At 44.7% G+C, this 14,749-nt stretch overlaps 1 protein-coding gene across 2 annotated transcripts in view; it reads right to left on the bottom strand.

Moving 5' to 3' along the window:
- CFI (complement factor I) overlaps positions 1-13,716 on the bottom strand; it is a 224,335-nt gene extending 210,619 nt beyond the window's left edge. Inside the window, exon 1 of one of the 2 annotated variants that reach the window (XM_069241061.1) lies at positions 13,316-13,716. In XM_069241061.1, coding sequence (XP_069097162.1) covers positions 13,316-13,387 — 72 coding nt within the window. In that variant the 5' untranslated portion in view covers positions 13,388-13,716. The remainder of the gene's footprint in view (positions 1-13,315) is intronic. The other variant, XM_069241054.1, reaches the window with a different exon arrangement.
- Between the last annotated feature and the right edge of the window lie 1,033 nt (positions 13,717-14,749).

Genomic DNA, 14,749 nt, shown 5'->3' with positions numbered 1-14,749 from the left:
ACTTGCAGAAAGTGACATTTTCATCTTTTTCCCTGCACACAAACGTGTGGGCAGGGAAACAGATAAAAACATTGCTCCACCAAGAAGGGAACTGCTATTTAAAGCAGCTCCCTGCTAACTGGAGCAATGCCAGCTCCTGCAGGATGCGGGGAGCTGGCCAGGGCCGCGAGGGCCTTGAAACTCTCCCCTGTGTTCCTGTCACTCTCTCTCTTTCTCTTGCTTCTATCTCATTATCAGATGGAAGCAAGAGATATATCGTTATCGCAACGGTCATTCCATGCAATAACGTCAAAGCATCACACTAGCAAGATGTCAGTGTGTGTTTATTTTCTAGTGTTGTGACTGTTAAACATTCCTAGTGATGGAACACTGAAGTCATAGCTAAGTCTAGATACTGCACAGTAAGGAGTCACCTCTGGCCTAGTGGTTAAGGTCTCAGACATGCACACTGAAGGTTAAGAGTTCCAGTTTAGGTGAGTATGTGGTCATTTCCTGCTTTAGTTTCTTTCCAACTATAATGATTTAAGTTGCATGCTGAAAGGTGATCTCACTCTTTTTAATTGACAAAAACATTTTTCTTTTCAATTTGTCCGGAAATATCTCATTCTACGTATATCATTTATCAAAGCCTAAAACGCTCTCTCTCTCAATCTCTCAATTTCTCTATGTCTCTCTCTCTCGGGGTGGGTGGTTAGGGGAGTTGGCCGCAGGGACTAGCCAAAGGCCGGGGCCTGTGGCCAACCGCCACCATGCACGGCCAAACTGTGCGCAGATGTGGTTGGATTAACGTATAGTAATGAAAATTACTTTAGGTTAACAGAACTGTAAAACAATTCACTGAAAAAAACAAAGGTCACAGGGACATTGTAATTAGGAAAAAGAATTTTAAAAAACCATAGGAATTCACTTAAAAAAAACAAAGGTTACAATTTCTATGGTTTTGTACGTTTAAAATGTCAGCCTAGCTATAACGTTCCTGTAACCTTTGATTTTTTTAAGTGAATATATATATTTATATATATATTACTTAGTGGATATCGCGTTTGGGTAGTTATAGATAAGGTCAGTGTTCCATAGGAAATACCTTTTTGTTTTGCTAATAACTTTGACGCAGTTTGGCAAATCTTCACCAAACTTTCCAGAAAAGTGCTACTTTTTGTGTAGTCGGTAGATGAAAAGTTTCAAGGTGATTCACCAAGCAGGGGGCAGAGCAAAAAGGGAGCCCAAACTACAAAATCCACGTGTATTTTCATACACTTTTTTGATTCTCGCGCCCTCATCATGCACTGCTAATTACCTCCCATATTTCATCACTCATGACACTCTCTATTACATCATTGATAGCATCACCCCTCAACATCTGAAACGACATCTTTAATGACAAGATGTGCATGGTGGGGAAGCTAGTTATGGTTACTTTAGGGCATGATTTATAGTTACTAGAGATAACTATAGCTGGTGAATTCCAGTGTTTTGTGTTTAAAACATTAAGTTGCCACAGAATCTTTCACCTATTTACTTTTTTCAGTATATATATCTATATATATAGTTATATGTCAAACCAAGGCCCTTTCAGGGTTAGAGTGACGCATAAATTATGCAAAAAACAAAGGAGAACTCTGGGAAGTTCCCTGCGTAAATGGGAGTGGTGTAAATTACAGTAGCATAGAGTAGAGTGGAGTGGCTTACATTGGAGTGGTGTAGAGAGGAGCACCATACAGTAGACTGATGTAGAGTGCAGTAGCGTAGAGTGTAGGGGAATACAGTGTGATGGAATATAGTGGAGTGGTGTAAAGTAAAGTGGCATAGAGTAGGATAGTTTATACTGGAGTAGTGGACAGTGGATTGGCGTAGAGTGGTGTGGCATAAAGTGGACTGGCAAAGAGTTCAGTGGGGAAGAGTGAAATGGTGAACACTGGAGTGGTGTAGAGTGCATTAGTGTAGAGTGGAGGGCGTAGAATGAAGAAGTGTACAGTGGAATAGCGTAGAGTGTAGGGGCGTAGACTGGAGTGCCATATAATGGAGTGGCATACATTACAGTGGAATAGCTCAGAATAAAGGGGCATACAGTGGAATAGCAGGCAGTGGAATAGCATAGTGTGGTGAGGCATAGAGTTGAGTGGCATACAGTGCAGTGGCAATACCACCCACCCCATCTCCTCCAACAACCTAGACCAGAACGTCAGAAATGTGAACACCTGAATCACCAACTACGCCAACAGGGTTGCTCCCCTCAGCAAAAACATCCACAGAAGGTCTGCCAAGCAGGCTAGCTGGTACACTGAAGACCACAGAACCACTAAATGACAGTAAACAACTGGAAAGAGATGGTGCACCAGCAAGGACACGACCGACAAGACTGCCTTCAAGAGAGCACTCATCCTCTACCACATACAGTTGGGAGAATCAAAGAAAAAGGGCTTAGCCTCACCCAGTTATTCAAGTTCCAATGCAACAAAGAACTCTTCTACATTATCAAAGAATTCTCCAACCCCTTGGCTTCAACAGGCAACATTACCCCCTCACAGGAGCTCTGCGACAACCTTGCAAGCTTCTTCAATGACAAGATTGCCACACTCAATGGAAACTTCAAACCCCAGCTCAAAGCCAATGACTTCTTCAAGCAGCATAACAACCTCTCTACCACCCCACAGACATCCAACTAACAGAATGGAGTCAGCCCCCCCACAGGACACCACCTCCATTATCAAGGAAAGCCAACTGACCCATGCCCTCACCACATCTTCAACATAGGCGGAGCCGGAATCAGCCATGCACTCACCACCTTGTTTAACGCGGCCACCTTCCCCGAGGACTGGAAACATACAGAAGTCAACGCACTACTAAAGAACCCATTGGCAAACCCCAGCAAACTCAGAAACTACTGACCAATCTCCCTGCTCCCGTTCCCAGCCAAAGTATTAGAAAAGCCATCAACCAACAGCACTCCTCACATCTAGAATGGAACCTCCATCTCAACTTCTCCCAATCCTGATTCTACAGCAACCACAGCACTGAGCCAGCCCTTATCATGGCTACCAATAACATCCAAGCCCTTATCAATGGAGAAGACTGCAGCTTTATTCCTCTTAGACCTCTCGGCAACCTTTAATAAGGTCTCTCACCACACACTCATCACAAGGCTGCACAAAATATGTATCCAAAGAATCGCTCTCAGATCAATCGCCTCTTTCCTCACCAGAAAAATTTAAAATGTCTGCCTTCGCCTCCGAACCCAGGGAACTCATCTGTGGAGTACCCTATGGATCTTGTCTCAGCCCCACCCTCTTCAACACTTATATGACACTTCTGGGCAGCAGCACCAAAACCAATGGACTCAACATCATATCATGTGGCCAACTACGCACAACTCATCCTCTCTGAAGACACCACCAACAGCAAGACCAACACCCACGACTGCATGACAGACATTGCCAACTGGATGAAGGAGGACTGCCTGAAGCTCAACATGAACATGACAGAAATAATGATTTTCAGGAAACGAAAGCTCCCCAAGGGTTTCATCCTAGTGACCCTCCGAACTCAGACCTACTCCTACCCAAACTGACCACGCTAGGAACCTAGGCATCATTCTGGATAACAAGCTAACCATGATGGCTCCGCTCTGTCTCCATTTCCTGCTTCTTCATCCTAAACATGCTCAATCAGATATTCAAATGATTACCCCAAAGCTCAAGATGCACAATCACCCATGTCCAGATTTCAGCCAACTGGACTACAGCAACGTCCTCTATGCAGGGATCGCAGATCACCTCCTCCAATGACTACAGACCATACAAAGCATTGCAGCCAGACTCGTCCTGGATCCCCTTAGATGAACCCACAAAACCCCCGGCCTCAGGGAACTCCACTGGCTCCCTGTACAGAAACGATGCCAGTTGAAGGCCCTACACAACTGCGTACCTGCCTACTTGAACCACCGCCTGAACTTCCATCAGCCCACCAGATACCTCTACTCCTCTTCCCTTTCTCTATCCCTCACCCCCGTATCTGACATAGGAGATGCAGAGGTCATTCCTTCTTCTACCTAGTAGCAAAGACATGAAACGAGCTACCCTTTCATCTCTGGAATACCATAGAGTTGAACAGTTTAGAGTGAAGTTGCGTACAGTGAAGTGGCATACAGTGTAGTGGTGTAGAGTGGAGTGGTGTAGAGTAGAGTGGGGTAGAGTGGGGTAGAGTGGAGTAGCATAGAACTAAATGACATAGAGTGGAGTGACATAGACTGTAGTGGCATAGAGTGGAGTTGTCTATGGTGTAATAGAGTACAATTTAAAGAGACATAGGCCCAGAGGCCCATATTTAAGAGGGCGTAGCACCATTCTAACGACACATCAGTGTCATTTTATTTATGCTAATGTGGAGTTAGAAGGCCAAAAACGCTGCATCATATTTACGAAGTGGCACAATGCATACATTGCGCCACTTTGTTACCCTTTGTGCCACATTATCCTTGTGCCAGGCATAATGTATGCAAAGGGGGCATTCCCTCATTAGTGGGGCCAAAAAAATGGCGCACAGAAATCTAAGAGATTTTTTGCGTCATTTTTTTTCAGCACTTTTAATGCTTTGAGCAGGCATAAAAAGGAGCCTTCCGTTGGTTACAACAGGCCTCTCAGTGCTTTGCAGGATTAGCGTCAACATTTTTTACACTTATCCTGCAAAGTGCCGAACTAGCATCAAAAATTCTGATGCTAGTTCCCTATCTACGGCCATGGCGCACCGTATAGTAAATACAGCGCACAAAGGGCGCAAGAAACGTGGTGCTGCACTAGGTGCAGCGCCACTTTTCATAAATATGCCCCATAACATGAAAGTGGCTGAACCGATGTAGATGAAATGTGGTAGGAAGATATATTATGGGGTGGAAAGGGTAATTTTGGTATTAGGTGTAAATTAAGTACTATTAAAATTATAAGTGACAAAATGTTTAGTTATATATTGTGCTGTAATATTCAGCTGTAACTTTGCTGTATGTGCTGACCATTGGCTAATGGTTGCATTTAGGTCCTTAAATATAGGTAACTAGCAGGTTCTACTGTTGTTTCCCTTGTATGTCCACCTTATTAAACTGTAAATAGGTATGGATATTTAGTAATTATTTGTATTTTTTTTTTAAGTTTATGCAGTCCTGCAATAGTACCTACAAAGTAGCGTGGTAGTTAAATGAAAGTTAACAAAAAGAAATATGTAAAAAATGAAAAGCAGAATCTAGTATACTATATTAGTGAAATGCAATGTAGTGTAGTTTTTTTTTACAAATCAATTTTTGTTTTGTAATTTTTGTGTAAAGTTGTGCAGTACATTCTAGGTAATATTGCAGTACTTCGTTAACATTTTTATTTTTAAGTAAATATGTAAAAAATTGAAAATACATTGTAGTTCACTATATTTGTGAAATTTACTGTAGTACAATGCAGTTTTAATTTATTTTACATATTTCTTTTCTTATAAGTATTTTTAGTACCACTGTACTTTCTGGGTGATACCGCAATACATCTAATTAAGGTGAGGGGAACACCGTTGACTTGGCGGTGTTTTCGGCCCACCACCAACGCGGCTTGACAGTAACACCATCAAGATCTTAATCAGGCCCTAAGTGATATATCATGCTGCGGTCATTTGTGGCATATCCACAAATATTTTGAGGTACTAGCCCATGACCAGGCAGTATTTGATTGGCTAAGGCTGCCTTTACAGAATTAAAAGGCAGCCATGTTGTTTTTAGCATACTTTGCTGGTGTTGTGGGTTAGGGCCTTAAATAAAGGCAAGTACTAGGTTTTATGTTTTCCCCTACCCATTACCACTTTATTGAAATGTTAATGGGTAGGGGAAATTATTTATAAGTTTGTATATATTTTACATCATTTTTTTGTTTGTAATTTTTTTTTTTTAAGCAAGCACGGGCTCACATGCTTGCTTTTTACAAGCCCCAGCGTGGGCCAATTTCCAGGGGAATCCACAATTTCTATATGGGGGCACACCCACCCCCTCACACCCCACGCACACAGTTCTGGGGACATCCACCTCTCAGGAGCAGTTCATCATAATTATCCACCCAAAAAAACTTAAGATTTAGGGTTGTTTTTAAAACATAGAAATTCACTTAAAAAAACAAAGGTTACAGGGACATTATAGTTAGGCCCACATTTTAAACGTACAAAACCATAGAAATTCACCTGTTACAGTCAGAGTTATCTTAAATAACTATACCTCGTGCCCTAAGGTAACTATAACTCGTGCCCTCACCATGCACTGCTAATTACCCCACAATTTACGGCACTCATGACATCTTTGATAACATCCTTGATAATATCTGAGGTAATATTTTTGACAAACAAATGCATGGCGAGGGCATGAGTTATTGTTACCTTAGCCCTTCCAGGCTAAAGCGCTGGCTCCCACATTTCATTTTTTTCAAGCCCCTGGTGGGTCAAGTCCCACGAGCAATTTTAATTTCTAATGGTGGACCTTATGACTCCCACCCGTAGCCCCGGGGACCACCACCTCTCCAGGGCTTTACTCAAATTATTGGGGGAGGTCTGTCACCCTCCCCCACAGCCCCGGGGACCACCATTGCCTTCGGACGATTAAATAAATATGTGTGATCACCTGCGCAGCCCCCCGTCACCCAGGGACCACCACCCCACCAAGGCAAAATGCTTTTAATATGTGGAGGAGGCCCAACGGCCTCCCCTATAGCCCCTGAGACCACCATCTCCCCGGATGAAAAAAACATGGGACCACCCCCTGGGGCATTATAGAAATTGTGTGTGGGGGGGCCTCAGGCCCCCTCACAGCCCTAGGGACCACCACCTCCCTGGGGTAATTAACAAAGAAGGTGTGGGGAGGCCGCAGCCCCGGGGATCACCACTACCCCAGGCAATTACTAAATAATGATAAGCCCTGGGGACCACCCCCTCCTGGAGCTATCTCCACAACAGTGGGAGGCCGCGCAACCCCCCTCAAGGAGCCACTGATTGCCCTGGGGACCGTCATCACCCAGTGCCGGCTCCTGCTATGCCTGGGTTGCCCAACCCCAGGACATAGCTTTGAAGCTGCAGCCAAGCCACAGCAAACACTTCAGTTTCTGAGAGCAGGACCTGTCATGCAGGTCCCGCTGTCAGAAAGTGGAGCTTTCATCTCTGCCCCTACACGCAGGTATTTGTGCAGGGAACAGAGATGAAAGGTTTGCTCAAGCAACCATGTAGCTGTTGCTGAAGCAATGGGATTGCGAGGGAGGGCCTGACGGATCCTCTGTGGGCCCAGATAGCCCAAAAAGGGATTAAAAAAAACCTTGTCTTAAAAAAAAGAATAGGTCAGTGTGGAGGTCAGAGACCTTCACACTCAGCGTTGAAGGATAGAGTCCAGCTGTACTTGTTTCCCTCCTTTTTTTAACTACAAATGTTTAAAGCTCTTTCAGAAAGGAGATCTTACTCTTCTTAAATGACAAATTCATTTTTCTTTTCAATTTGTCCAGAAATATCTCATTCTAAGTATATCACATATCAAAGCCTAAAAAATGGTCTTTATCTCTCTCCCTCTCACTCTCTCTCTCTCTCTCTCTTTCAATCTTTCTTCCACTCACACACCCACTCAGACACTTACACACCCTCTTACAGACCCACTCAGACACTCACTCACAGACCCACTCAGACCCTTGTGCACCCACTCACATCCCCATTCAGACCCTCACGTACCCACTCACAGACCCACTCAGATAGTTACGCACACACTCACAGACCCGCGCACACACTGATGCACCCACAAAAACATTGATGTACACACTCTCTCACCCAGAAAGAGACTCTCACAGTCACTCTCACCCCCAGATACACCCTCTCGCACCTATTCTCACACTCAGAGAGGCCCAGGACAACTTCTACTGCGAACAGCCAAAGGGCCGTGCACACCATGGGGTTGGGTGATCAGGGGGGTTGGCCGCAGGGTCTGGCTGCAGGCCAAGCCCTGTGGCCAACCGCCGCTTCGCACAGCCAAAGGCTGTGCACCACGGTGGTTGGATTAATGTATAGTAATGAAAATTACTATACGTTAAAAAAATAGAAATTCACTGAAAAAAAAGGTTACAGGGACATTATAGTTCAGAAATAGATTTTTTTTTTTAAAGTAGAAATTCATTTAAAAAAACAAAGGTTACAGGGACGTTGTAGTTAGGATCACATTTTAAACATACAAAACCATAGAAATTCACCTGTTATAGTTAAAGTAATCTCAAGTAATTATAACTTGTGCCCTAAGGTTACTATAACTTGTGCCCTCGCCAGGCACTGCTAATTAACATACATATTACGGCACTCGTGACACCTTCGATAACATCATTGATAATATCAATGTAGTATTGGTAATAAAAATAAAAAAAAACGAAAAAAAGGTGCATGGCAGGGGCATGAGTTGCAGTTACCTAAGGCACGAGTTAGAGTTACTTGAGGTAACTCTAATTGATGAATTTCTATGTTTTTGTAAGTTTAAAATCTGAGCCTAACTATACTGTCCCTGTAACCTTTGTTCCAAAATGTATTTTTCATTTACAATATAAGTAAAGGAACACAATATTTCAGTAAACAATATCTATGACACGATGCTTCAGTCCTGACAGATAAACCGTCTCTCTCCTGTTCTAATGAGGGTGCTCTCACAAACTATGCAAATGTGCCTCAATCATGCCCTGCTGTCCCCTGGCCTATCATCCCAGAAAAAGTGTCACTGGGGAGGTAGGGCCTATCCTTTCTGATCATTCACTGACCATCTGGCAGGAAAAATAAATCAGTTAACTGTGGTGTGCCCCGTAAATCTAGGCTTTTCCTTCTCCTGTATGCACCCTTCACTCCATAGTTGTGCAACTTTTTATATACACAGACAACATGCAACGATTTTTAAACAAGTTAATGCCAGCAGGTATTCTCTAACTAACATTAATACCCAAGAATCTCATCATGATATCCTTTTTTTTTTGTCTGCAAATAAATGGCCTCAAATTACACTGATAACAAGTCATGACATGAAAAAATGCGCCCCCCCCCCCCTTCCACCTGCTCCATACTCTAATCTTGTCATCTATATTGTCTCCAGCCTGTCCCTGGAGCCTCAGATCTCCAAAGTGGTAAGCACCGCTTTCGGCAAATTCAGCCTCTGAGGATATTTCTTCCTTATATTGCCACTGATCAACAAGTTACAGTTAACATGGACCTAGCACTGACTCACCCTGCTTGCTGTAATTCGAAACTCCCATTCTAAAACACCTTCACTGACTACCTCGGAGGAAAGGGGTAATCTTAAACCTTTTTGGTATTTCTTCATCGCATAATTCACTCTTTTTACCCGTTCTTGACAGATAAATTCCAGTAATAAATATATGAGTGCATCTGATCAAGTGTTGTTGGCAGGGCACACGTCTGGGTCGAACGCGTACCGAGTCCCACCCAGTATTTCTCTTAGTGAAAGCAGTCTAGAAATGTAATTAACAAGATTCATCTCTTTAAAAATATTGTCACTTTTAGCCATTTTCGAGCTCGGTTACGCAATATATGGAAAAATTACAACAGTTATAAAAAAGGTAAAACCAGAAATACTAAGGGGGTGATTCTTGGGCCAGGGTCGGCGGGAGCACCGCCAACAGGCTGGCAGTGCCCCGCAGGGCATTCTGACCGCGGCGGTTTTGCCACGGTCAGAAGTGGAAAACCGGCGGTCTCCCGCCGGTTTTCCGCTGCCCTGGGAATCCCCCATGGCGGCGCAGTTTGCTGCGCCGCCATGAGGGATTCTGACAGCCCATACCGCCATCCTGTTCCTGGCGGTTCTCCCGCCAGGAACAGGATGGCGGTATGGGTTGTCGTGGGGCCCCTGGGGGCCCCTGCAGTGCCCATGCCAATGGCATGGGCACTGCAGGGGCCCCCGTAAGAGGGCCCCACTTTGTATTTCAGTGTCTGCATTGCAGACACTGAAATACGCGACAGGTGTCACTGCACCCGTCGCACCTTCCCACTCCGCCGGCTCAATTCTGAGCCGGCGTCCTAGTGGGAAGGGTTTTTGCACTGGGCTGGCGGGCGGCCTTTTGGCGGTCGCCCGCCAGCCCAGTGCAAAAGCCAAAATACCCTCAGCGGTCTTGCGACCGCGGAGCGGTATTTTGGAGGGGGGAAGTCTGGCGGGCGGCCTCCGCCGCCCGCCAGACTTAGAATGACCCCCTAAGTGTCTTTATGTTAATTTATTTTTGTAAAATAAGCCAGTGACCTTTAAAGTGAGGATGAGTATAAGGGCATGACATCACTTCCTGTGACTTCATCAGGCATGTCATATGACTATTAGTCCCACAATATTTTCCCTAAGCTTTGTGCCCTCTTTGTTGGACGCACCAAGGACTAAAACTGGTTTCTTTTGTGTCAAAACTTTTTCGGTGCTGCAGCCAGAGAATGGAATGAGCTTCCATTGAAGCAGCAATCAGTTCTGTCTTTGTATTTGTCCGAAAAAGTCTATTTTCCCTTTTAATCAGTAAATTGTCGAGTTCTTTCTACCGCCTTACTTTCCATAATTCAAATCATGCTGTTTTAACAGTGCTAAGACATCTTGGGGTACATTGTGCACCTATACATAACATATAACATAATATGGCATATACCATATCGTAGCATCGGCTCCACATCTTTTGATTCTGGACAAATCACAGTCTCCACGTGCCTAAAAATGAATGTGCCCTTGTATAACTGGTGCTCATGAAAAGCACTCCAATATCTTCTGGTCGAGTTCGCACTATATAATATTAAATAAGCATTGGCAATGCCAGTAGGTCTGGCTTTAAATTACTGTTGTGTGGTAATAGCATGGGAATAGACACGTATTTGTGTAGAAGCAAAGAATGTAGAATAATATTGGTGTAGGTTAAACGGTCATGTGACAGTTGCACTGTCAAGCCAGACCTAAAAAGCCATACAGGTTAAAGAGTGACCTCATCCCATCTCCAATACTGCAAGAGAAAGACAACATAAATTATCATGTTATCTAAAACACATTAGTAGCATTCCAATGTCATGTGTGGGCCCCTTAAAAGTCATGTTTAGTCAGCTAGATAAATTCACAAAATGATCACAGCTGCTGAGGGCTTGCACTTTTTTGTGAAAACACACATATTCCTCCCAATCCAAACATGTAATCCTGGCTCCCAACATGTAGGCAAAACCAAAGCTCCTTTCTAGTGATGCTCATCTATGCAAAGACCATAGAAGCATCACTATACAGAGCAGTGTAACTAATAACTGACAATAGAATTCACGTTAAAAGGCTAAAATCACATGATCATGATGTTAGAAAGTATTTAAAAAACACTAAAAATCTATACAAACCAACATTTCATAGACTCAAAACCAAGATAAAATCCATCCAATAAATAACACCTTATAGATCATAGAAGGTTCTTAGTCTTACTGTGGCTTTTAAAAACTAACCACACTAAAAATAATTTCATCAGGGAGCACCTGAAGGTACGTAAGTGCTGGTTGCAGTTGGTTAAAATTTGCTTGCTTCAAAATGGGGATAACATAGGTCCTTCTGGGGGCCACAAAGAATTTACAAAACATCATAAAATGGAGGTGGTCCTGCAGAGACATACCGTCGCAACCACAGGGCCCCAAACTCAGCCTCCACGTACGCCCCCGAGGGACTGCTAATAGAAGATACAACATGTCTAATCTAAATCTTGTGAGCAAAAAGCGATCATCAGCGCTTGCTATCACTGATAGATAGGGATCAATAGCGGGGACTTTTTTCAACAAGAAATGAGTACGGACTTTCAGCTTTGCTAACGAAAACTGTAATCTCGCAGGGCACTATGCAGTAGGAAAAAGGCTTTAAGAAGCAGCTGGTCCACATTGACTATACACTCTGGTGTATGGAATAGTTCACTCCTATCTAAGGTCTGCTAAGTATCCTTAAGGGATAAACAATATTTTAAGGTTTCCTTATTCAACTTGGCCTCGGGCCTAGTCAGATATCCAGCTAATGGAAGACAAGGCGAAATGCTATCTTATCCGTAATATAGACCAGAGAAGGTGGGGACACCTTGGGGGACACTCAGAAGTCTGCGTAGGAAAGACTTAACTCACACTCTGTATCTCAACATGCTTGCTGTAACCCCACACTTTACTCCCACACACCACTTTCGAAAATACTTTTTCCTCTTTACACTTGGGGCTTAGTCCTCGGAGGCTTTTCCTCCAGACGAGCAGGAAATGTGAACACAACAGCATTAGCACATTCAAAATCCTCTTTTTTCTTATTAACCAAAGGGCGTCAGTTCAGAGAATAATCGACAATAGATCTAGGTATGAGAATACCGGAGTCTACGGTATGTACTAGCTCCCAGGAGAAACGTTTTAGTTTTGTTAGTAGGGAGACCAACCACCATAAAAAAAACTGCACTACACACAAGCAGTTCTGGCATTGATAATCCACCCCAGCCTGTCCTGCAGCCCTGTCTCAATCAATCCCAGTAGCTGAATCCTCACAACCAGCTCGGCCAAAGCACCTCATTTACAGGTCTGCAGCCCCCTCCCCCCCCCCCCTACAGAAGCAAATATTTTATGAATCATGCTTGACAAGTCTGTAATTCGCCCAGTAAAACTGATCGAGATGGACTGAAGTACGCAGTACGCACCCCTCCAGAACGCGACTGTACACTGCCTAAGTTTGCAGTTTACACAGCGCTTTCATGTTTTTACAGTGATAATTTTCAGCAAGAGCCCAGACACTTTCAGCTCTATACGTAGCGCTATACCAACGACCCACAGTAAGTAAATCGCAGTTTTAAAATACAGGTTATGACCAGGGGCGTAGCTTGATCAGTTATATTGGGGTTGGGTTGGGGGGTGGTTAGATTTCCCAACAATTACGGTGGGACATAATGTTAAAATATATTATAGGGCAAGCAGGGCGCCCAAGGTCGTAAGGGACAGCGGAAAAGCATAGGAATGCGGCTTGGTAGCGTACTAAGTGAGAGAAAACACGTTATGTTGTGAAATAACCAACATTTTCCAAACAGAGAGAGGGAGAGAATGTGTGTTCGTTTTTGTCTGTGTGTGTGTGTGTAAAAAGTCCCGGTGAAATCGGACACACACCGCACCCTACCTGACTTAAATCACCTGTACCCAACTATTCATCCCAACATGCATTTTTAGAGGGGTGTAACATCCCCAAACAACCCCCTGAAGCTACGCCCCTGGTTGTGACACGCTATATAAATGCTGAATAGAGTACAGGTTTTTGCGTTGCAAACAATAACAAACTTACCGTGGTCACCGCCAGTGCGCGGACGCCCAGTGACAGGCCGAGGAGCACACAGAGCAGCTGCAGCGCTTTCATGGTGAATGCTCTTCCTCTGTGGTGAGGAAAGGGGTACTCTTTTCGGACATGAAATGCAGGCGGTTTAATATTTAACCGATCTTAATATACTACCGAGGAGCTTATTTGGAAAATCAGCAGCCCTGCAATGTGTAACAAGCCTGAACCCAAGCGCTTCCCCCAAAAGCCTCATTTTACGGGAATCAGCGCTTCAAAGGAAGAGATAAGGACGGAGCTCGGCAGACTCCTCCCCCCCTCCCCCCACCCCCCACAGCAGGTGGACTGATCAGGTCAGCAGTGGAAAGCCCGTTGCATTGTTCACTCATCCTATAAACCCTCAAACAATGGCCACCTTCATAAGGCAGTATTGGATGGAAATTCCAAAACACTACTTCCGCTTGCTTCGTCCCTCATTTAAATATTATTAGAACATTGGAAGGTTGGCAGCTCCATTGAAAACAATGGAGTGCTGCTGGCGGGTAAAAGCCCGCAGCGCCAAAATTCCAATGTTCGCTTTGTTCACAGCAACTGCTGTGAACAAAGCCTCACGGAGCCCGAGGGGATTTTAATCTCCTGGGCTCTGTGAGGAATTTGTTATATTTAATAGAACATTCTGCCCTAAGTGGCAGAATGTTCTAATAGCCTTAGAACCCGCCATAGCGGGCTCTACCGGCTATTAAAGGCCCTTTCCCTTGTTAAATGCCCTTGCCTTCGGCTCAGGCATTTAACGCGGGCCTTTAATAGCCGGTAGAGCCCGCTACGGCGGGTTCTAAGGCTATAATAGCATTATCTTGTTACCGCACACCAGCTCGTCTACTTGCTGGTATTGTATGTAGCCTTTGTATAGTACTTAATGTGCCTATGTGAGGCGCGTAGGCGCTTAGCTACACGGATAACAAGGGTGGCTTCACACAAGGGTGGTGTAGTGTCGTCACCGGTGCTGGACGACACCACCACGCAGAGGCGGAAGTGGTGAGTGCGATTTTACCCCTACGATCGGGGTAGAATAGACTGCACCGTGACGAGTGGTGGGAGGGGATAAATAGATGAGGGAAAGGGCGCGAAGGCAGAGTGAATGTAGGAGTTGAATAAAGGAGTAATACCACCACGTACAGGTCTCCGCGTATTTGTTGGGGGCTAGCGCGGAACCTGGCACTTGGCGACGAGGTCGACCTACTACCAGTGGTAGTGTCACCACCAGCGACCACGGTACCCCATCAGGCAGACAGAAAGGCCGGACCGCCCCACAGAGCTTCGCTACCTGCAGGAGAAACCGACTGCCTGTCTGTAAAAACGGCGGACCCCCGCGGCAGGTGCTACTCGAAGTGGTGTGCCAAGATCGACACAACACCGAGGGCGGCACACCCCCAAAGGACTCGGCCT

This window comes from Pleurodeles waltl, chromosome 1_2 (assembly GCF_031143425.1).
Source record: "Pleurodeles waltl isolate 20211129_DDA chromosome 1_2, aPleWal1.hap1.20221129, whole genome shotgun sequence".
NCBI classification, from domain to species: domain Eukaryota; kingdom Metazoa; phylum Chordata; class Amphibia; order Caudata; family Salamandridae; genus Pleurodeles; species Pleurodeles waltl.
Note: the sequence above shows the minus strand (reverse complement) of the source record. Positions and strands in the feature narration are given on the sequence as shown.